Genomic DNA, 22,333 nt, shown 5'->3' with positions numbered 1-22,333 from the left:
AGGAGGGAGGGGGCAGCTGAGGGGAGGGGCAGCTTTTACACACTCACAGATTGCACAGGTGTGCACACCTGCCCACACACCCTCATGCTCACACACATTACCCTCACCCCCCAGAATCCCCCAGCCCCCTCTGGGCCTCCCTCCCAGTCCCCCGGCCCCCTCCCTCCCAGTCCCCCGGCCCCGCCCAGTCCCTCCCCAGGCCCTGGGCTGGTCCGGCTCCCAGCCCAGCCCCCTCCCGCCCAGCCCCTCCCAGTCCCCCAGTCCCTCCGGGTCCCCTAGCCCCTTTGCCATCCTCCCAGCCCCTCCCAGCAGGTGGCCAGGGGCCAGGCCCAGCAGCGCCCCCTGGCGGGAGCCCTGGCCCGGCCCACCCAGGCCGCACGGAGACATTGCCTTAAATAATGAATTAGCCCCTGTTTGCTTGTTTGCTTAACATGAAAAACGCTAGCCCACCGAGGGTTGTTTTTATGACTGAATAAATTTAAATATTTAATCTTCTCTTCATGAATATTCCAGTGGCCTAAATAGCCACCTACGGCCCCTTCAAGTGCTGCTATCACGTGGCTCCAGAGGAGCTCTGGTTCATTCTCCGAGGTGACTTTGGCCCCCGAGAGCAGAAGGGGCAGGAGGAGGGGTAGGAGGCACCCCGCCCCCTCGGCCAGAGCAGCCAGCCCAGCCCGAAGGGGGGGGCCGGGTGTCGGGGCGCTTTTCCAGGTGGTGTCTCTGGTGCTCCAGGTGCAGCCGGCCCATTTTGCAGAGCAGTCAATTGAGGCTGGGGAAGGGGCCGAGGAGCTGCCCGTGGCCCCCCAGCCTCCTAAAAGGTTGCTTTGGCCGGGAGTCACTCGGGTCCCTCTTCGTCCCAGACTCTGACCACGCCTTCCTAATGACTGGCGGCTTTGGGGGGGCCTCGGCTCTGCTACTGCACCGCTCTGACCCGCCACTCCTCTTCTGAGTGGAGAGCCTGCCTTAGGTGGTTCTTTCCCTCCCTGTCATTTTTCGTCTTGCCATTCCTGACTGCCGAGGGCCTCAGTTGTCCCATCGTAGCATGGGGGGAGGGCTCTGGCCTCCCCTCCTCTGTCACCAGAGACCAAGAACCCTCCTGAGAGAAGCCCAGAGCCCAGGCGGAGGCCAAGTCCCGCAGATGCCCCCAGCCTCAGTCTCCTGTTCTGTAAAATGGGCCTGACATCTGCTCTTTGAGCATCTTTCCCCAGAGCCCCGTCCCCTCCAATAGAACAAGCTGCACCCCTCTTTGGGTCCTTTGGGGGGGGTCACAGCCTTCTTTAATCTGCTTTCCACTTTGGGCCCAAGGGGAGCCTTTCCTTCACCAAGTTTAAGAGGAACATTGACAAACAAAGAGGACCCTGGGGTCCTAGAGAACCTCAGGCTACACGAGGACCTTGAAGGAATAGGAGGGTGTTTGGGAAAGGGGAGCATGATGGGGGTCTTCAAGCGTGTGCAGGACTGACTCCTGGGAGGTGGCTCAGAGGCCCGAGGGCAGAGCCAGAGGCCATTAAGGGGGGTCCCAAAGAGGTCCCCTGCGGCTGGAGGCCAAGAAATGCTTGTGGAATGGGGTGCCCCAGCAGGGAGTGAGCTCCCCTTCTCTGGAGGTCTGCAAGGAGCTTTCTTGGGGAAAGGGTGGGAAGGGAATTCTAGCTTAAGCATTGCTAGGGCCAAATCCAACAGAGCACTTATTGAGTGCCTGCTGTATGCCAGGCCCTGAGAAAGCAGCTCCCACCCACAGGGAGAGCCCACTGCACTGCCCGTCCCCGACGTCCTCCCCGACACCCCAATGTACAGTGAGAGGGGCTTCGAGAAAAGTGGGTCTTGGTGGGGAAACTGAGGCCGGGGGGCACAACTTGTCCAGAGTGCAGTGTTCACGGAGGGGAAGAGAGGGATCAGCGAGCCGGCCGGAGTCCTGGACCCCCTTCTTGTAGACTGCCCATGATGGGGAGCTTACTACCTCCCAAACCAGGCCCAGGATGCCCTGCAGGGGGCCCCTCATTCCCCTCCTCCTGCCCATGGCGGGACACATGAAGTCTGTTAAATGCCACTCATCCGTGTGCTCCTCTTCCGAGGGAGGCAGCCCCGCCAAGGGAAGCACCCGGGGGGGGCCCCTGCTGGGAGAGCTTTGCCAGCCCCTTCCCGAGATAAAGGGCCAGGGGGCAGTGCCTGGGGGGGAGGGGAGCCAGGGGGGCAGCGCCGCAGGGGGGGGGGGAGCCAGGAGCAGTGCCGCGGGGGGGGGGGGGGGGGGGGAGCCAGGGGGCAGCGCCGCAGGGGGGGGGAGCCAGGGGGTAGTGCCTGGGGGGGAGGGGAGCCAGGGGGCAGCGCCGCAGGGGGGGCCAGGGGGCAGTGCCTGGGGGGGAGGGGAGCCAGGGGGGCAGCGCCGCAGGGGGGGGGAGCCAGGGGGTAGTGCCTGGGGGGGAGGGGAGCCAGGGGGCAGCGCCGCAGGGGGGGCCAGGGGGCAGTGCCTGGGGGGGAGGGGAGCCAGGGGGCAGCGCCGCAGGGGGGGGAGCTAGGGGGTAGCGCCGCAGGGGGGGGGGGAGGGGAGCTAGGGGGCCAGGGATGGAGCAGATCCAGGCGGCCACACTCACTCCCCCTCACAGACAGAAGCTGCTCAATCTCTGCCCCGCCCCCACAGACAAATAATCTGCCTAACTCTGGCCTTGAGGACCCCCTAGTCTCTGGGCCTCAGTTTTCCGTCTGCAGAATGGGGTGAGCCGGAAGCCGCCCTCAGCTCTGACCTGGGCATGAGTGGGGACGGTCGGGCGGCCACAGCCGCCCCCCAAGCCTCTGGGTTTCCGAGGCTCCCGGCCCCGTTTGGGCGCTTTGGGGGCGAGGGAAGGAGGAAAATGGAGGCAAACCGAAGGGGCGGCGGGCGCGGGCAGAGGCCCCTCCAGGCAGAGCCTCCGGCCAGAACGCCGGGCAGCTTGAGGCGGCCCCCGCCCGGTGCCGCCGGTGCCGTCAGCCCCTGGAGCCCCCTGGAGGCCAGAGGGGGAACGTCTTTTCCCCGCACGCATTTCTCGCGGCCAGTGGCGGGAGCCCGAGTGCGGGTCCTGCCCGTGCCCCGGAGCCCGGCGTGTGCGCGGGTGGCGGCTTGCCTTGGGGGGGGGGGGCCTCCCCCCTCCGGGAGCCCCCGGGGCTCAGCGTGGGAAGGAGCGGGGGGAGCGGCGGCGCTGCGGGGTCCCCCCCCGGGTCGCAGCTCCTCCGGGGCCGGAGCTACCCGTGGATAAACAAGCGCCGGCCCGGCCCCTATTAAAGGAGGCTCAGCTAACGAGGCCGCTCCTCAGCGGGCGGAGTAATGAGCTCGGGGGCGCCGCGCAGCTGGCGCGGGGGCGGGGCGCGGCCCGGCTTCTGCCCCAGAGGGCCCCGCCCCGGGCTCCCGCTCCCGCCCTCCCCGAGCTCCTCCCCCCTCCCCGCCCCGGGCTCCCGCCCTCCCCGCCCCGGGCTCCTCCCCCCTCCCCGCCCCGGGCTCCTCCCCCCTCCCCGCCCCGGGCTCCCGCTCCTGCCTCCCCCCCCCCCCCCCGCCGCACTCCCCAGAGGCCCCCGCGCGCCTCAGTTTCTCTCCGGGACCCCTGCACTTTTCTCTGGGGCCCGGCTCGGTTTCTCCGCCCAAGCAGCATCCGTCACTTCGCACAATTCCACCTTATGGATGTTTGGATCGTGCTCGAAGTTTGCAGCGCGCTTCACGGGGTTTGCGAGGCGGATGCTGCCACGATCCCATCTCACAGATGGGGAAACTGAGCCCCTGAAGTACCGGACTGGAACTTGAATGCGGCTCTTCCTGTAGACAGGTTTAGGGCTTTAGGACTGCGCCACCTGGTGGTCAGTTGGCGCACTGCAGCAGGACACTTTGGCCAGTTCTGTTGGCCCCCAGTCAGGAAGGCCCGAGTCCAAATTCGGCCCCAGGGTCCGAGTCCGTGAGCATTTAGGGAGCCGCGTGGTGCCCCAGCGGCCCCACCTTGAAGGCCCCCCCTAACCCAGGCACCTCTCAGACTCAGTTTCCCCACAAAGGGGCCGGGATACAGCGCCCGTTACTGCCCAAGGGGAATGAGCCAGAACGGGGACCGTCTCCCCAGCAACAGGAGACACTTTCCTCCAGCCCCCCCCCCTCGCTCCTCCCTGGGAAGACTGCCAAAGGGCTCTCGTTTCCAGGAGGGGAAGGCCCAAGACCTGGCTGGTGAGGGGTGGGGGTGGGGGGAGACAAATGGGAGGGCAGCCCCCCCCAGACAGCCTTGGACCATCCTGAAGGTCCCAACTGGGACCACACAGAACCTTAGAGCCCATTCTACAGATGGGAAAACCGAGGCCTGCCCAGGTGCCCACCTGCACCACCACGTTCCCGGTGCTTCCGGACGGGGCTGGTCGCTGGCCCGGGCTCAGGGCTCCTGCCGTGTTTCCCCCCAGTGGACGGCTGCATCCACCGCGCTGCCGGACACCTGCTGACCGAGGAGTGCCGCACCCTGCACAGCTGTGAGACCGGCCAAGCCAAGATCACTGGGGGCTACCGCCTCCCGGCCAAGTGTACGTACGGCGGGACACAAAGGTGCCCCCTGCCCTCGAGCTCTGGGCCGGAGCTGGCCCAAGGCCCCGACCCCCCCCCCCCCCACTGACCCCAGGCCTCCCAGCCCTGGCCCCCCACAGGGACGACCAGACACCTACCCCGCCCATGCCCATGGCAGAAATAGTGATTCCTACTACAAACACCTGCCTGCTGGGGCCCTTTTTTGGGGGGCATGGCTTGGCCCAGGCCCTGTTCCTGTCAGGTCCTGGGGGTCACAGCCACTGGTGCTCCCCGGCCCATGGATAACTGCCCTGAGCCTACCAGCTTGGATGTTTGCCGAGGCTGCCCCCGCCCTCTGGGGCCCGATGGGGAGGGAGGGGGTGGCCCTGCCTGTCCATGGGCACAGCCCCGTGGATCCCATCAGCCCTGCCCCTCTTGGTCCTGCTGGCTCCCCTGGGGCACCCGGCAGATGGGAGGTGGTGGGCCGGGGCCTGGGGAAGGCCTCTGCGTGGATGCCCGTGGGCTGGCACCGGGCCTGAGGCGCTCCATGTCCCACAGACGTCATCCACACAGTGGGGCCCATCGCTCAGGGAGACCCCAGCCCCAGCCAGGTCCAGGAGCTGCGCAACTGCTACCTAAACAGCCTGCAGCTGGCGCTGGAGAACCACCTGCGCTCAGTGGTGAGGGCCGGCCCGGGCTGGGGGGGGGGAGGAGGGTAGGGGGAGCCCGGCTAATGGCCTTGTTTGTCTTCCAGGCCTTTCCGTGCATCTCCACCGGGGTCTTCGGTGAGTGCTGGGGGCAGCGTGGGGGGCGGGCGCTGGGTAGGGGCGGGCACTGGGCAGGGGCCCCCACTGGCACTCCAACTGCTGTGGCCACCCACAGGTTACCCCAATGAGGCGGCGGCTGAGGTGGTCCTGGGCAGCCTCCGAGAATGGCTGCAGGACAACAAGGACAAGGTACCGGGCGGCCGCTGGGGACCTGAGCGGGCAGGGTGGGCGCGGGCAGCACCGGGGGCTGGGCCCAGGCCGGGCACCCAGACCCTACCCTGGCCTTAGGTGGACAGACTGATCATCTGCGTGTTCCTGGAAAAGGATGAAGAGATCTACCGCAAGCGGATGCCTCACTTCTTCCCCGTGGGTAGGTGCCAGCCCCCCATGTGCCCCCAAACCCCCAGGGCCAACCTGGGCAAGGGGGGACCCAGAGGCTAATCCTGGGGTGCCCCCCTCACTCTCCTCTGCCTTCCAGCCTGATGCTGCCCCTCCCCCGTCCCCAAGACTGGTAAGAAAGGCCTCCCCACACGTGTGCTGCCCATGGGCACTAACCCAACTCCCCCTGGCACCAGCTAACCACTCCCCTCTCCCGGCCAGGGCTGGGGGCTGCGAGGGCTAAGGGTGGGGGCAGGAGGGGCCTTCGCCCGGGGCCCCCCCTGCCATTTTGCTCCTTCCTCCAGACACTCCCCAGGGGCTGCAGTCCCAGCTGTGAGGACGGAGCCTGGCTGCACCCACAGGACCCAGCTCTCCCATGACCCCCCACGGGACGGGGGTCTCACTACTGTTCAATAAAGGGTTCTGCTCAGGACCGGTCTCGGAGCTTGCTGACCGTCGCCGGGGAACGGGGTGGGAGCCGGGGCCTTCACGTGGGGGGCCTGGTACCCGGGAGCCTGCCCCCCTCCCCCCCAGGCGGCAGGGTGCGGCAGTCGGTTTGCCAACAATTAGTTCACATTTATTGAGGCGTGATACAGTTGCACAGAACACACGCTCCCTGCCCTAGAGGGGCTTACAGTCTAAGAGGAGACGGACAAACCATGACTTCGGGGGGTGGTTTTCTGTGGCTCGGATGGCGCTTTGGGGGGGGGGGCACCCACCCTCCCCTTGCTGGAAGAAATGGAGAACTCAGGAGAGCAGGGAAAGGCTGGTGGAGGCCCAGCTAGCCAAGGCGGGGAGGGGAGGCAAGCGCACTGGGCAGCTGGGGGGCTCGGGGCATCGACCCCTGCCCACCACGGCCGGGCGCCCTCTTGGAGGCGTGATGCCCCCCGGGGCTGATGGGGAAGCCCCCAGAGGGGCTCCCGGGTCCCGCCCAGCAGCCGGGGCAGAGAGGAGGGGGCTGCACCATGCTGCTATAGGGTGGCAGTGCCCTCTGCTGGGGGCAGAGCTAAGAACAAGCCAAACCTTCTAAGAAGCAAGACCAAGGCGGGCACCAGGACAGAAGCAGCAGCAGAAAGGAGAGCAGAGGCAGCCGGGGGTTCCCAGGGGGCGCCCAGCCAGGGCCAAGGGCATCCGCAGGGCTGGGTGTGTGGCTGGCATCGAGCCCGGGCCCAGACTGGGCCGGCGCCGGGGCGGGAGGGCCGCCACATGGAAGCACGGTTAGGGCTGGAGGCCCTGCAGACCCCAGGGAGGGGCTGCGGCATCAGGAGGTCCAGGGAGGGAAGTCCCTCCCATGGGAGGGTTCCTGGAAGAAGCCCCCCAGGGGGCAGTGGAGGCCGAGGAAGGAGGCCCATGCCCCCCGCGGCAGCTCCTGCTGGGCTTGGCGGCTGGGGCGGGAGCCGGACCCAGGTGCCCTAAGGAAGAGAGGGGCCCAGGGCGCACACAGCAGCAACACACGGGCGCGCACACGGCCTCGCCACCAGCATCCCCTTTAATAAAACACGCAAGGTCCAAGGGGGACAGGGGGGGGAGGGGAGTGAAATATTACCATTTACAACCACAAAAAACCTGTACATGTCTAACGCCTGTTAGCGGGGAGGGCGGGCGGGCAGGACTGGCCCCACGCTGGCGGGAGGCGGCGGGCAGGGCCCGGGGCCGCCCCCCTATTTGTAAAGGATGTCGTAGTGTCCGGGTCTGTACAGTAGGTACACCTTGGGCTCGGAGCCCTCCGGGAAGACGTGGGGGTTGGTGGTGCCGCCCTCACCGCGGTCCATATACTCCACCTGGATGGAGACGCTGAGGGCCTGCGCCAGCGCGATGATGTGGATGTGGTCGCTCTCCTTGCACATGGGCTCCACCTCCTGGGGGGGAAAGGGGGAGAAAGGTCATAGGGGTCAGACCGAGGGGCACATGCTCAGAAGAACCAAGCCTACAAGTGGGAGGGCAAGGGTTGCTGTGCCGCCCACCCTGGCCCTGCTGCGGGGCTGCCAGGCTAGCCTAGCGGGAAGCAGAATGTTTGAGGGCCCTGACTGGTGACAGCGGATCCGGGAGATGGGAAGCCCAAGGTGAGGTAAGGAGGGGGCAAACTGGAGGGGCACCTGCTGACAGAACTCCTTCACGGTCCGGCCCCCCTCGATGAAGTGCTCAAAGAACTTGCTCTCCCGCTGCAGGTAGCCCGAGGTGAGCAGCCGCAGGTAGACCACCAGGTAGTCGGAGGTGCTCTGGTCGTTGAAGGAGGCCAGCAGGTCGGCCACCGAGGTCCGCTTCTCCACCTGCTCGATCAGGTCCATGAACTGTCCGAGGGGAAGCAAGAGGGCAGCTGGTCACCCCCCTGGCCTAGCCCTGGTTTCCCTGCCCAGCCTGGAGCATGGCACCAGCTCACCGTGTTGTGGAAGTCTTCGATTGTGAACTCAGTGAAGCCCTGAGACACCAGGTCCTCTTTGCTCTTGGCAGAGATGGCTTTGAACCTGCCAGGGAGGGGGCAAAGGTCATGCAGGTGTGGAAGGGGTCAGTGCCCCACGTGGCAGAGCCGGCCTGCAGCCGCCAGGGCCCACCAAAATCGCCATGGGCTCACCTCTGAAGCTCCTTGCTGTCCTCCAGAAGGGCCTCCAGGTGGGAAAAGCCGAAGGCTCGGTAGAAGCAGTTGCCGTCGGGCCTGGTCTTTCGGATGTAGGAGTATTTTTTGTGTAGGTCCTGGGGAGGGAATGGAGAAGACGTGTGGCTTCCCTATCTGAACCCAGAGATGGTTTCCCCCCAGTCTGTGCCTGGGGACGGCTCCGAGGTGAGCCACCAGCAGGGCAAAGGGAAGTGAGGACTCCCTGTCAGCCAATGCTCTGAGCCCCGGACCAGGGGCTCGACAGCAAAGAGCTGTCAGCAGACAGGTGGGGAGGTGGCATTAGACCCCAGACAGGGGGCTCCCTGACTGCGCTGCCTTCAGAAGAAAGGCCACAGGGACACAGCGTGGACAGTGTGGACAAGGACCCAGTGGGCCGGGCGGAAAGGTCAGTGGGGATTCCACGTGCCCAGGCAGGAGCCAAAGCCAGTTCCCGGCCTGCAGAGCTGGGGGCCATCTGCTCCCTGACTCCAGTCAGGCACAGAGAGCAGCCAAGAGCCTCCATTTTCAGAAAGCGCAGCTCTCGGGTGGAACCCTGGGGGCTGGGGGAGCTAGGGGCCCCCACCTTGATCTTCTGTTGATAGATGTTGTCATCTTCCGCGTACTCCTTGTAAAGCACAGAGAGCTCCAGGCGCTCGGAGACCAGCGGGTTCTGGACAGCAATCTGCAAGGAGGAAGGGAGGGAGGGACAGGAGCAGCAACTTGACAGGTCCGGGACAACGTCCGCATCTGCCCGCGGCCCAACAAGGCACAAACCGGGCCGGATGAGGGACCCCGAGCTCACGAGCCAAGTCCCGTAGGACAAAGTGGGGCCTCGGCCCCTCAACGTCTTCTCGAGGCCACTGTTGGGCAGTTCTGGTCTGGGCCCGGGATTCTCCCAGAAAGGTTGATCTCTGAACCACAGCGGCTCTCGAAGAAAGGCCAGGGAGGGGACATAAGCCCGGCTAAGGGACGTGCCCCCGATCATCGAGCCCGGCCAGGCCCTTCAAAGCTCCAGGACTCCCTGGTGCCCTCGGCCCCTCCCCCCGCCAGCCCCTATTCAATGGAAGGGACTCCTAGTTCCCCCCACCCCTGGCCCTCTTCCCTCACCTCCTGCTGAATTCGGTCCTGCTGGGCCATGATGGCTTCATCGTAAGCCAAACAGTTAACTCCTGGAAAAAGGAAGAAAAGGCAGAAGGCAGGTGAAGGACCCTTGCAGAGTGGCCGCCCCTGCCCAGACACCCCGGGCTGGCCCAACGCCGCCTGGACGGCCCCGGCCAGGGCCCGGGCCCTTGAGGCCCAGCTCTGTGCCAGCCGGCCGGTCCTTAATATAAGGAGGTAGAACAAGAGGCAGTAGCCCTCAGGGAGGGCAAAGGCCAGCGGGGAACGCAGCGACAGCCTGGGGGGGGCGCCCCACAAAAGGGCCGGGACGGAGGGGCCCCCACCAGATCCTTGGGGAACGGCCCCTAGCTGGCCCTCCTCCCGGGCGCCCGCAGCCAGGCCACTCGCAGCCATCGCAGGCCGTAACCTGACTCCCTCCCTGCACCAGGTCTCTGGGGGACGGGGCAGGACCAGCCTGGCCAGCCATGGACAAGCATTTATGAAGCAGAGGGCCAGCCGGGGCTGGCGGGGATGGGCCAGCACAGACCTAACTGGGACAGGGCTAGCTCAGAGCCGACCGGGGCAGGGCCAGGCCAGGCAGGGATGAGCTAGCACAGACCTAACTGGGTCAGGGCTAGCTCAGAGCCAAGTGGGGCAGGGCCAAGCAGGGATGGGCTAGCTCAGGGCCCACCAGGACTGGACTGGGCTGACTCAGGCCAGGCTTCCCAAGAGAGCAGGCAAGATCCAAAAGCAACTGAGGAAGAAGATGGCCCGGGGGGCTGCGCACATCCCAGAGCCTACCTGCTGGGGGGAGGGGAACCCGATAAACTTGGGGGGAGGACAATAAGAGTATGGGAAGGAAAGCTGGATGAAATCCATTAGATGACTGGGGGGCTGGTCAAAGGGGACCAATAAACTCAAGGGATTTGGGGGGTAAGGAAGGTGGGGGAAGGGTATGAGTGTGGGGGTGGAGACCAGAGGAAATCCCAGAACTGAGGGTGAGCCTTGGGGGTGTGGGGGAGGGGCCAAGGTGTGTGGGGAGGGGCCCAAGGGCGGGGCTGTGAAGGCGGAGTCCCGCCCCACAGCATCCCCGCCCTGGGATGTGGCGGGGACGGAGGGGGAGGCGCGTGCTCGCCGGTGTGGGCGCAGGTGCGCGCGAGGAGCGGTCGCGCGGCCGCCGCAGCCTCGGTCTGGCACTGAGTGCGCGCCCCCCCTTAGACCGCACCGTGCGCAGGCGCGCTCGCCCCTCCCTGCATTCGCGTGCCCGCGCGCCGCTCCCGCCCCTCCCCCCCACCTCCGCCCCCGCCCCCGCCCGCGCGGCCGGGGGGTCTCAGGCGGCGGCTGCTTCCCCAGTACGTGGGGGGGGGAAAGCGATGGAGCCCGCGCGCCTCGCCTCAGCTCTATGGGCCCCGGCCCCGACCCCCCTCCGTAATAGCCGGGCCGCGCATCGCCCGCCCTCCCCGGGGGCTCCCGGCCCCCGCCCCCGCCCCCGCGGCCGCTACCTTCGGAGTCGCTTCCCAGCGGCTCCGGCTTCTGCTGCTGAGGTTCCTCCGCCGCCATCTTTAAACAGCGCCGCACCCACGACCACTTCCGGGTTATTAGCGCTTCTCCTCCCGGAAGTGAACAACCGCCCGCCTCCTCCAGTCTACGAGCTCCATAGCAACGCCCCTAGCAACCGGAGGCTCCGCCCCCGCCCCGCCTTCTCCTTTGGGCCGCCCAGTCAGCAGGAAGCTAGGGATGCGTATCTGGAGCCCAGAGACCAGCAGCTGGGAGGGGCCTCGAGGTCCTCCAGCTCAGCCCCCTGGGCAAACAGATGAGGAAACTGAGGCCCAGAGTGGGGTCACAGAGCCATTATATGGATGGGAACACTGAGGCAGAGAAGCCCACCTCACCTTCATTTGTGCCCTTGAGGAAATGGAGAATCCAAGAAAGAGGTCACAGAACCCTCCTTCAGTGTGGGGGGAGGGGTCACTAACCCCAGACAGGTGACAGTCCCACCCATCCCAGAGATGGGGAAACTGAGGCCCAAAGAAGGGATCCACCCCGCGGGTCCAGCTTCCTCAAAGAGAGAAGGGGCGCGACTTTAGTGCTGGGCACCAAGGGCCAGAAGGGTCTGGGCAGATTCAGACTCCGCAGCTGTGGCCGGCCACCCATAACAGGCACTTACTCTCAGCTGGGCCTTGGCCTCCAGGTGAGCACAGGGGCCGGCCACACCTGTTTCCACTTCAGAATCCTCACCGCCCCATCACCCTTGGCCTGGGAAGGCCCAGCCTTGTCGCCCCCTCATTTTACAGGTGAGCAAAGAGTGCTCTAGGTTATAGAAGCAGGGTCTGAACCTGAGCTCCGGCAAGACGCTCAGCACGCCCTTCCCCCACAAAACCGGGCCTCAGACCCTCCGTCTGAGGGGTGTTACCCAGGGGAATCCCCATAACCACCTCTGAGTCATCCCGCCTTCCCCAGCCGCCTCCCTGCGAGGAGGAAGGGCTTTTACTAACCCCAAGCCTGGCTCACTGCCCCACTTTCTGCCCCCTGGGGCCAGTCCTGAGGCCCGTCCCTCGCCATCTTCAAATACTTGGACCATGTTGCCCGGGTCTCCGAATGTCCAGTTCCTTCCCTTGCACTCATGGCCGAGCCCCTGCCCTCCCTGCTCCCCCTTTCTCTAGCTCACTGATCCCCTCCTGGGGGGGGTGGCTCCCAGGACCGGGCCTTGGGCTGCTCATAGCCCCAAAGCCGGAGCCCTCGGGGCAGCCCCCAGGTTCTGGCCCCTGCTTATTCAGACCCTTTAGTCTCACGGGGCAGCAGTCAGCAGAGAGGTGAACCCCAAGGACTCATGCTCTATTTCAAATTATTCTCTCCAAGACTGGAAGAGGCACCTCTGTGTTTTCAGAGAGCTAGGGGGCCCCTCCCCCCACTTAGTGCCATTTGCAAATCTGAAATTATCCCATGTTTGTTAATATTTAGAGCCCAGGCCACGCCCGGCACCCAAGGGCCCGGACACTCCCATTGTAACATGTTCAGTGGAGCCTGGGGGCCTCAGGAGACACCTTCCATGGCATCTGGCCCTGGGGCCAGGGACCAGCTCAGGAGGCCAGACAAGCCAGGGGTTAGTACTTCAGCCCTTCTGCTCCTCCCCCACGCCCATCACCCCAAATCTCTCTTTTCTGTGCCACAGGTGAAAGGGCCCTCAGCCACAATCTGCCTCACTGCTGCACTAGGGGGCCTGGACCACTTGGAGGCTGGTGGGGGGACTGAACTGGGCTGTAAATCAAGCCCAGACCCTCCTTCCAAGTGAGTGCAAGCCTCTGCTTCCGCTGCCTCCCACCAGGCACATGCTCTGCTACTCATCCCCTCCCCCTCTAAACATCAGCTGGGCATCCCCCGGCCCAGGCGAAGCAGCAAGGCTGCCTCTGGCACTGGCCTCTGGTTCTGCTTCTCCCCCTATTGGGGTCCCGGGCCCTTCCAGTTCCTTCTGCTAGACTGGCTCTTACAGGTGTCCTGGGCTCTACTCAGCCATTTTTAGTCTGCATGTAATGGACGACCTCAAGACTCCTGGACCCTGGCTTGTCGGCCCACCCGGCGCTCTGGTCCCAAGCCCAAGAGGTCAGATTCCCCTTCGAGGGTCCCATCCTCAGAACAGTGGCCGTTAAGCCGTGTTGCCATCCAGTCCCTTCTGGGCACCTGTGAGGGCATTTCAGCCCTGTTGTTGGCACTGGCACACAGAGCAGCAGCGAGGGCCCTCATTCAGCAGGATGTCGGTGGCTGAGTCCTGGCCTAAGTCCCTGAGAAGATGCTCTTCCAACTGCTCTGACGGGCGACAGTTCAGGGAGGGCACGGGATGGCTGCTCTTTCCAGCATGGCCTGGGTCCCCTGGACTTCCCCCCACTTCCAGGGAAGGGCCCTGACTTTCCCAGGCTGGACCCCTGGTCCTCATGGAATGGGCAGGAAGAGGCAGCCAGTCCTCGAAGGCCCCAGGAGGGGGCACAGCACTCCCACAGGGGAAGGGGCTACTTGATAGGGTGGCTCAGGCTCCTTCCTCCAGGATTGAGGTAATGCCCCTGGGCAGGCCCTGGAGCCCTTGCCAGGCAGAGCTGGCACAGGGCGAGCAGACTTCTGGGCTCAGGATGTTCCATGGCCTAACAGCTACAGACCAAGCAAGACAGAGGAGGCTCTTCGAAGTGGTTGGACCTGGAGTACCCAGCAGCCCCTGAGGGGTCTTCCAAGGTCAAGGGGCAACATTGGCTCCAAAGAGGAATCCCTGAGAAGCCCCTCACCACTCAAACTATCCCTAAGAAAGCTGGGGGTTCAGGGGAGGTTGAGATTTCACCCTGGGATGAGAGGATCCAAAGCCTAAAGAGGCAGGCCATTGCCCCTGTTTCTCCCTTCCACACCCACACCTGCTGCCTCGGACAACCTACAGCTCCCCACAGGGCAGGACAGGCCCAAGGAACCAGCCCACTCGCCTCCAGGGAGGGACGGGCTCTGTCCCCAGCACAAGGGAATTAAAGGCTGAGGCTGCAGCCCACCCTGAGCTCCCAGCTGGATGCCCCAAGCAACTCCACTGAGCAATGATAAACTGCCCCCTGCTCCTGGCAGGCTACGGGAGACCACGGCCTCAGTGGCGGTCACCAGGAAACCCGAGGCAGGAATGTGGCTAGGAGACCAACCCTGGGGCAAGGCTTGCCCTCCCCCAAATGCGGGAGCAGGCAGCTGAGAGCCGGTGTTGTGAGAGAGGAAGGGGCCTTCCAAAGGGAAGGAACCACGCTCCCCCAACTCCTACATGGAGGAGCCCTCCCGGAGGGCCCAGACTTGCTGGCTCAGCCACAGGCAGGGGTCAGCCACGGGTTCCTTACAGGGGAGGCAGGATGCTGGCGAGGGCTTCCCTGCAGCCCTGAGCTGGGGGGAATCCAGGGCAAGGGGGCAGAGCCTTAGTGAGAGAAGGGAGCCCGGGCTGGAGGGGAGGGGAAGGGGGAGAACCCAGTGACCCAGCGCATCACTACCCGCTGGCCTCGTCCGTCCTGCTGCCCAACCCCAAGGCCATGGGGTGATGAGGGGGGCAGCCCCCCCAAGAAGCGGCTCTCAGGCCCCGGCCAGCACAGCTCCGGGGAGGGGGCAAGCCTACAGGAAGGCCCGGGTGCTCCTCCCGATGCCGGGGGTACTTCCCCGGAGGAAGCCACGGACTGGGCCCGGCCCTGCCAGGACAAGGATGGAGACAGCCTGGGCTCCCGGCACCCAGACTGGGGAAGGTAAAGAGGAGGGTAGGGGGAGCACTCATGAAGCGCCTGCTGGGCCAGCTTTGGCCTCCCACCGCCGCGACCCCGTTCTAGGCTGGGAGACTGGGCCAGCCAAGCCCGCGGGGCAAACACGAGACGGACGGGGACTGGAGATTTCTTTTGACTTTATTGTGCCCAGGCCGGGCGCTGCCGCGGGGAATCGAGTGGCCATGATTGGGGAAGTCCGGTCGGGCCGAGGCGGAGAGCGAGTGCTGGGGGAGGGGGCGCCGAAGGCGGGACTGGGGGGGCCGCCCGAGCCTCCCCTCACTCCTTCTTCCGGTAGCTGCTCAGGTGGGACAGGATCCAGCCGGGGGGCACCAGGAGGGCCACGAAGCAGGCCGCCATGGCGATGGTCTTGTCCTGCAGGGGCACGAAGCGGGGGTCACCGCTGCCCTCCCCGCGAGCCCCCCTCCAGTCTGGGACACATGGGGGCAAGGACCCCGACAGGCCGGAGGGGGAAAGTCGCGGGAGCGCGGGCGGTGAGAGCCCTCCCGGCCCGTGCCCGCCCTCGGCCCGGGGCCTCCCTCCCTCCCTCCCTCCGGGGCCTCCTCACCATCACGCTCAGCTCCTCCCGGGGCGGCCGGGCGTGCAGGCCGGCGCGGGGCACGGCCAGGAGGCCGCGGGCGGGCCGCGTCAGGCCGCTCAGCAGCCGTGGAGCCAGCGCGGACATAGCGACGTCGGGAGCGCGACGCGGACGAGGCCGGGACGGGGACGCAGGGGGCAGAACCAAGGTCGCCGGGAGGAATGGCAGCGGCTGCCGGAAGCCACGGCCAGGAAGGGGCGGGCCCCGCCAGGCTAGCATCCCGGAAGTGATGCAAACACCGCCCACCTACGGCGCCCGACAGCTTTTCCCGCGCCCCGCGAAAAGTCCAATCAGGCGGCTGGGTGCGCGATGGGGCGGAGCTCTGTACGGAAGGGGAGGAGAAGGGAAGAAAGGGGAGGGAGAGGAGGGAAAAGAAGGCGGAGCCCGGAGAAAGGGGGAGGGGAGAAAGAAGACCGGGAGGAGGAGGGAACGAAAGGAGGGGGGATGAATAGGGAAACATGAATTAATGGAAGACAGACGCCTGTGTTAAGCACTTTTCCAAGTTGTTCCTCGTGTCTGACTCTCCATATCCCCACTGGGGGTTTTCTTGGCAGAGATGTTGCCGGGTTTCCCATTTTCTTCTGCTCATTTTACAGATGAGGAAACTGAGGCAAGCTGGGTGAAGTGCCTGGCCCAGAGTCGCCCGGCTGGGAAGTGTCTGAGGTCGAATTTGAACCCCGAGCCTCCTGACTCCGGGCTCATTTCCATCCTCTGGAACGTGGTCGGGGCCAGGACTTTGTCCGGAGGGGGACGCTGGCATCGGCTGGCATGGGGTGCCCCAGGCCTCAAAGGAGGGCAGAGGCTAGCATGACCCCAGGGCCTCCCGGCGGCCCGGAGCCGCGGCCGGGGCAGGGAGGTCGGCTCCTTTGGGGGCGCCCTTCGAGGCATCCAGTCCGTGGGGCCCGCGGGCCAGAGTTCGGGCCGGACTCCGGAAGCTCAGTGGTCTCCGCGGAGGTTCTGAATGAACCTGGGGCTAGGGAGCAGCAGGAGAATCTGGAGTGGGGGGAGGGAGAGAAAAGTGAGCCCCGAAGTCTGAGGGGGGCCCACCCAGCGGGGTCACGGGGTTAACGGGCCTCGGGAGCGGGCGAGGAGACCCGCCGCTCCGGGGTCGGCCATTTCAGGGAAAGAAAGACTAGGGTGGAGAGAGCTGCAGCCACGTGCGGGGTCCCGGCCCGAGAGAGTCCGCGGACGTTACCGACATCCAGTGGCCCGGGCGCGCTGCTGCCGAGATGTCCACCCAGGAACGTGATTCCCCCCGTGGGCAGGGTCGTGGGGGCGGCTGCGGGGCCGCACGCGCCGTACTCCCGGCTCCTCCGGAACGTCCGCCCCGCGCGTCTGGCTCCTGGGCTGGAAAGAGAAAGAAAAAAAGGTGTTTTTCCGATACTTCAAAGGCCTTCCTCGCGGCCCGCCGAAAACAGGATCTTCTTTATCAGTCAGTTCATTAGCAAGTGTGAAGCTCCGGCGGGGCCCGGCCCTCAAGAATGGAGAAGAATGGGCGAGTTCCGGAGACCATCCAAGTCAAAAGAATTTTCTTTTGTTAAGTTTTGAGCGAAGGGGAGAAAGTGGGGAGCGCGGGGGCGTTAGGTAGCTGCACAAAAGGAAAACACCCTCCCCCCATTCCCCTTCAACCCCGGGGAGCTCCCGGCCAGCGCTGGGGAGGACTGGGCAGCTCCCTTCTGCCTCCATGGCCCGCAGTCTTCCTGTGGCCGTTCGATAAGCCAGAGTAGCAGTGGACAAGTCTATTGCCTCCTGAGAAAGCGAGGGCTTTGCAGGGTACCTAAGGACCCTCCAAGCTCAGCCCTTGTGTTCATTTCCAGGCCAGGCCTGCGGCCCATCGCCCTTCGAGCCCATCCAAGAGGTTTCCCTCTCCCGGGCTCCCAGTGTAGGAATTGACTAATGACGTTTTTAGTTCAATAGCTGGGAATTGTGAGGTTTTCTTCCCAAATTTAGGGGCGCCTTAAATCTTTAGTCCCTCAGATTGTTTTCCACAAAACAGCCTCATTTTGTCCTTTGGTCTCTCAAACCAAAGTGAAAATGTGTGTGGGTGTGTGAGAGTGAGTGTGTGTGATTGTGTGTGTGTGAGAGTGAGTGTGTGTGATTGTGTGTGTGTGAGAGAGAGTGAGTGTGTGTGATTGTGTGTGTGTGTGTGAGAGTGAGTGTGTGTGATTGTGTGTGTGTGTGAGAGAGAGTGAGTGTGTGTGATTGTGTGTGTGTGAGAGAGAGTGAGTGTGTGTGATTGTGTGTGTGTGTGTATGAGAGTGAGTGTGTGTGATTGTGTGTGTGTGAGAGAGAGTGTGTGTGATTGTGTGTGTATGTTGTGTGTGTGTGAGTGTGTATGTGAGGGTAGGGATGGAGAGAATTTTTAGCTGAAAATAAAAATTAAAAAAAAAAAAAAAAAAAGCAAACCAGGGGAAAAAGAATCAGCTGAAATGTAAGCTTTGACTCAATTGCTTGCTCCTTTCCTTACATAAAATACCCACATTTATCAAGCACGACCCAGAGATCAGAAAGCAGTATTGAAAAAGGAGGAAGGAGGAACCATCATTTATTTTAAGCGCCTCCTGCGCCTCAGGCCTGTACTAAGGAATTTACATGTGTTTGCTCCTCATAACAGCCTGCCAGGTGGGTGCTGCTATGATACCCATTTTACAGGTGAGGAAATAGAGTCCCTTGCCAAAATCACCCTGGTGTCTGATGTCGGATTTGAATTCAGATCTCCCATCTGCAGTGTGCATCTGCCTAGACCGAAGACAACCGAACAAACTCTGAAAGAGCAAGTATCACGTGCTGCAAACGCTTTTCTCAGTACTTAAGAAGCCCCTTTTGCCAACTCTTGCATGAGCTAAATATAACAAACGCTGAGCTTTCTGCGCTCCCGCCGGGGCTTTGGAACGGTGTAGACCTTTGGGCAGGGGACAGGACTTCCGGAGCCACGGGCCGAGGCGGCCTAGGACAACAGATTAAAGTCTAATTCCCCCCTGGGCGCGGGGCTGGGCACTGAGGGCCAGGTTCAGACATTTCAGCGCCGGCTCGAAAGTAGAGAATGGTGCTGAAGGGACAGCAGCGCCAGGCCGGACCGCGCAGGCCTGGTCAGAGGCGGGGGAATCTCCCCAGAGCCAGGAGGAACACCCGGCCCGGCGGCCTCTCCCTGGTCAGTGGGGAGGAGGAAGAGCAAAGAACAGCCCGCCCTGCGGGCTCACGGGAAGGAGGCTGGGCCTGGACAAGCCGGGGGCAGCAGGAAAATGCTTCGGGGAGATGTGAGGAAGGAGCGATTGCCTCCAGCCCTAACTCTCCATGTTCTAAGGGCCCCCCCAGCTCTGACATGATGTTCCAAGGCCCCCCAGCCCTGATTCGCCACATTCTAAGGTCCTGCTTTGGGCTAGGGGAGGTCTCGGTGCCCGGGGATATCTGCCTTGCTGGGAGCTGCCAATTAAATCAACAAAGGGGTGCAATAAATCGTTCATCCACCTGGTGGCGCTACGTGCAAACTACCCAGCCAGTGGGTTGGTCAATGTGACCAGCGGAGAGCGGGAGGGGAGCCCGAGAAGGGGGGGCCAAGCCTGCGGCTCCCACATTCCCGCCAGGTCACCGGCCTCTCCAGGACCCGTCTCCGCTTGTCTTCTCGCCGCAGCCCCCCTTCCCCCCCCCCCGGCCCCAGCCCAAGGGTGTCTTCGGGAGCAGCTGCGGGCAGTGGCGGGAGGGCACCCGAGCCTGGCTTGGCTTTGAAGGGCAGGAGAAGGAGAACCCAGGAGGTCCGGGGCCCGAGGCAAACGTGCTCCCTCCGCCTCCGGGGGGGTTGTCTCCGGGCACCCTTGGGAAGGAGGGAGGCAGGGAGGGAGGAACTAGAAGAAAAGGAGGGAGGGAGGGAGGGAAGGAAGAAGAGAGGGAGGAGAGGAGAGGAAATGAGGGAAGGAGAGGAAGGAAGGAAGGGAGGGAGGGAGGGAAGGAAGAGAGGGAGAAATAAAGAGGGAGGGAAGGAAAGAAGGGAGAAATGGAAAGGAAGGAGAGAAGGAAAGGAGGAAGAAGCATTTATTAAATGTTTACCATGTAGCCGGCCACTGAAAATCAGGATTAAAAAATTAAGACTGTTCCTTCCCTCAAGAAACTTGTATGCATGGTGAAGACAACGTGGTGAGGGGTGGCTAGGAAAGAAGATTTTGATCCAAAAAGTCACAAAAATGATAGAACTTCTGGTAATTGACATGCCCTTTCCAGAAGCCAGGATTGCATCGATTTGATGATTGGTACCAGACAAAATAAGGGGGGAGGCACTGAGGGAGGTAACATGGCAAGAAGGTGGCCAGGGATGCATTGGACTCTCACCAGTCCAGATGGTCTGGCCCAAGTAACTTGTTAATTTCTCCCCCAAATGGAAATGGGGCCTGAGAAACCAGTGGTGGTACACCCGCAGACCGGCGCTGCAGGCCCAGGGAAGGCTAACCCGGACATCATAGACATCATCACTCTCAATATTACCCAGAGCAGACAGTGCAAAGTGTGGTCACTGCAGTAACCGGACATCCCGCTCACTCGCAGGCACATCCCGCATGTGGACCAGGGCCGGGCACGTGCACAGTGATTATAACTAATTCTACATGAGGCAGCTGAGGGGGGGGGGGGGGGGGAAGCCATGAATAATCACTTGTAAATTGGAAAATAAACAGAAAAAAAAAAATCTATCTCCCAAGTCTGTGTGGTTTATATCATGGATATAGCAGTAATATAGACAAAACAAACCAGAACCACGTAATAATGTTGACACTCAACAACAACAGAAGTGGCTTTGTCTGCTGTCACTCACAACCACATCCCCTGCTTCCCCTGCAACAGATAAACTAGTGCAGCCACAAGTCTGGGGGAGGGAAAAGGGATGGAGCCACGTTCCCAGACAAGAATTCTACTATCAGCATTTTCAAACACTAGAGATTGTCTCCTTCACAGAGCAGGAAGCTCTTCTTCCTGCACTTGTCCCAGGGCTGAGGTCCCCCTCAGGCTCAGAAAGAATTAGCCGGTCACGGAAGACATCATCTCCCGCACTTATTTATGAGGACCATGACTACATCTGGCAGCCAGTGGTCGCTGCTCAAACTCTGATCTAATCATCCATCATCATGTCTTTCTTCCTGCTTCTCAGACTGACTCCCCTAAGAGCTCCAAGGAGTAGCCGAGAATTGCCTTTGTAGGACTCCCAGCATTCTGTGGCTTTTTAGTTTCTCTACTACTCGACAGGGCTTTGCTCTCCATCAGTATCTGCGAATTTATGTGTCCCCTGAACACCAAGTTTTCTCAGTAAAAGTGTCACCTTGTTAAAGCTTGTAACTGTGGTCTGGAAGCCTAGGTGCTAAAGTAAAGGAAGGAAGGAAGGAAGGAAGGAAGGAAGGAAGGAAGGAAGGAAGGAAGGAAGGAAGGAAGGAAGGAAGGAAGGAAGGAAGGAAGGAAGGAAAGAAGGAAAGAAGGAAAGAAGGAAAAGAAAGGGAAGGAGGAAGGAAGAGGAGGGAGAGGAAGGATAGAGGGAAGCAAGGAAGAAGAGAGGGAGGAAGGAGAGGAGAGGAGAAGAAGGGAGGAAGGAAGGAAAGGGAGGAAGGAGGGAAGGAAAGAAGAAAAAAGAAAGGGAAGGAGGGAGGAAGAGGAGGGAGAGGAAGGATAGAGGGAGGCAAGGAAGAAGAGAGGGAGGAAGGAGAGGAGAAGAAGGGAGGAAGAAAGGAAAGGGAGGAAGGAGGGAAGGAAGGAGGGAGAAATAAAGAGGGAGGGAAAGAAAGAGAGAATGGGAAGGAAATAAAGAAGGGAAGAAGGAAGGAATGGAAAGGAAGGAAAGAAGAAAAGAAGGAAGAAGCATTTATTAAATGTTTACCATGTAGCCGGGCATCTAGCTTATTTGGCATAAACTTCTAAAAAACTGGATGGCAGCTGGCAGAAAATCAGGTGTACACCTCCATCTCATACCATACACTGAGTTAGGCCCCAAATGGATACATGATCCAGATATTAAAAGTGATATAAACAAATTAGATGAGAAGGGAAGAAATGACATTTTGGCACTTTGCATAGGGGAAGAGTTCAAGGCTGAACAAGGAATAGAGAGGATCTCAGAAGATAAAATGGACAGTTTTCATTTTTGTTTAGTTGTATTTGACTGTGATCCCATTTGTGGTTTTCTTAGCAAAGATACTGGAGTTGTTTGCCATTTCTTGCTGCAACTCATTTGACAGATGAAGAAACTGAGTAAATAGGGATTAAGTAACTTGCTGAGAGTCACACAGCTACTAAATTTGAACTCAGGAACCTAGCTCATCTAATTTTCATTCCACATAACACAAAAGTTTTTTGGGAAAACCAAAACTAATGTAGTTAACATTAAAAGGAAAGGAGCACCTAGGTGGCACAGTGGAGAGAGCACCAATCCTGAAGTCAGGAGGACCTGAGTTCAAATCTGATCTCAGACACTTAACACTTCCTAGCTGTGTGACCCTGGGCAAGTCACTTAACCCCAATTGCCTCAGCAATAAAATACAATTAGAAGGAAAATAAATAACTGGGGAAAATATCTTTGCAACAAGTTTTTTTTCGGATAAAGATCTCATATCCAAAATATATAAAGAACTGATTCAAATTTAGCATAAAACAAATATATAGTCAACAGGTATGAATGGGCAAATTTCTTTTTTTTTTTTTTAATTGTTGTAATTCTCTCTTCCTCCTAACCATACCATACACAGTACACACATACATTGAACTCTTTAAAAAATAAAAAAACAAAACAAAAAAAAAAAAACCTTATAAGGGTTTAAAGAGTGCATAATCCCCTCTCTTGCTTCAACTTCAATCTTTGAAATTATGGTTAATCACACTTATAAAGTTTTTCAAAATTGTTTTTCCCTATAATACTGCCCTTATTATTAAAATGGCACTCCTAGTTTTGCTCACTTTATTCTGCATCAGATCATAGAGAGCATCTGTTTCCTTTGAAACTGCCTGGTTTTTTTTTTTTCATTTCTAAAAGCATAAGAAATATTCTATTATGTTAATATTCCATTTGTTTAGGCATTTTCTAATAGATAGGCTCTTTGTTTGCTTTCAGTTTGGGGCTACTACAAAAAAAAAAAAAGAACTTCTAAATCAAATGGGTTTTTGGTGTTTGGGTTTTTT

General features: G+C 61.1%; 2 protein-coding genes and 1 long non-coding RNA gene across 3 annotated transcripts in view; 1 reads left to right on the top strand and 2 right to left on the bottom strand.

Annotated features, from left to right (window-relative positions):
* MACROD1 (mono-ADP ribosylhydrolase 1) overlaps positions 1–6,076 on the top strand; it is a 140,889-nt gene extending 134,813 nt beyond the window's left edge. The window contains 6 exon segments of the mRNA XM_074273373.1: positions 4,402–4,518; positions 5,057–5,178; positions 5,253–5,283; positions 5,381–5,454; positions 5,554–5,635; positions 5,949–6,076. Coding sequence (XP_074129474.1) covers positions 4,402–4,518; positions 5,057–5,178; positions 5,253–5,283; positions 5,381–5,454; positions 5,554–5,635; positions 5,949–5,980 — 458 coding nt within the window. The 3' untranslated portion in view covers positions 5,981–6,076.
* A 122-nt stretch (positions 6,077–6,198) lies between these two features.
* OTUB1 (OTU deubiquitinase, ubiquitin aldehyde binding 1) lies at positions 6,199–10,983 on the bottom strand. Its single transcript, XM_074273375.1, has 7 exons — positions 10,837–10,983; positions 9,344–9,405; positions 8,820–8,918; positions 8,216–8,334; positions 8,024–8,108; positions 7,740–7,934; positions 6,199–7,502 (listed from the first exon to the last, which is right to left on the bottom strand). The coding sequence occupies exons 1-7, from the start codon at positions 10,892–10,894 to the stop codon at positions 7,305–7,307; spliced, it is 816 nt and encodes a 271-aa protein (XP_074129476.1). The 5' UTR covers positions 10,895–10,983; the 3' UTR covers positions 6,199–7,304.
* Positions 10,984–14,712: 3,729 nt separating this feature from the next.
* LOC141545951 (uncharacterized) lies at positions 14,713–17,052 on the bottom strand. Its single transcript, XR_012483188.1, has 2 exons — positions 15,158–17,052; positions 14,713–14,964 (listed from the first exon to the last, which is right to left on the bottom strand). It is a non-coding gene; the product is annotated as an uncharacterized LOC141545951 (long non-coding RNA).
* Positions 17,053–22,333: the final 5,281 nt, after the last annotated feature.

The sequence above is a fragment of the Sminthopsis crassicaudata genome, chromosome 6 (assembly GCF_048593235.1).
Source record: "Sminthopsis crassicaudata isolate SCR6 chromosome 6, ASM4859323v1, whole genome shotgun sequence".
NCBI lineage: Eukaryota > Metazoa > Chordata > Mammalia > Dasyuromorphia > Dasyuridae > Sminthopsis > Sminthopsis crassicaudata.
This window is presented reverse-complemented; position numbering and strand designations above follow the sequence as displayed.

Excerpts from the sequence above, each read along its gene's own strand:
- OTUB1 (XM_074273375.1), bottom strand. The coding sequence starts at position 10,894 with ATGGCGGCGGAGGAACCTCAGCAGCAGAAGCCGGAGCCGCTGGGAAGC. Across the intron at positions 8,919-9,343 it reads AGGACCGAATTCAGCAGGAG|ATTGCTGTCCAGAACCCGCT; the intron begins GTGAGGGAAGAG and ends TCCTCCTTGCAG. Across the intron at positions 7,503-7,739 it reads TGAAGGAGTTCTGTCAGCAG|GAGGTGGAGCCCATGTGCAA; the intron begins GTGCCCCTCCAG and ends TTTCCCCCCCAG.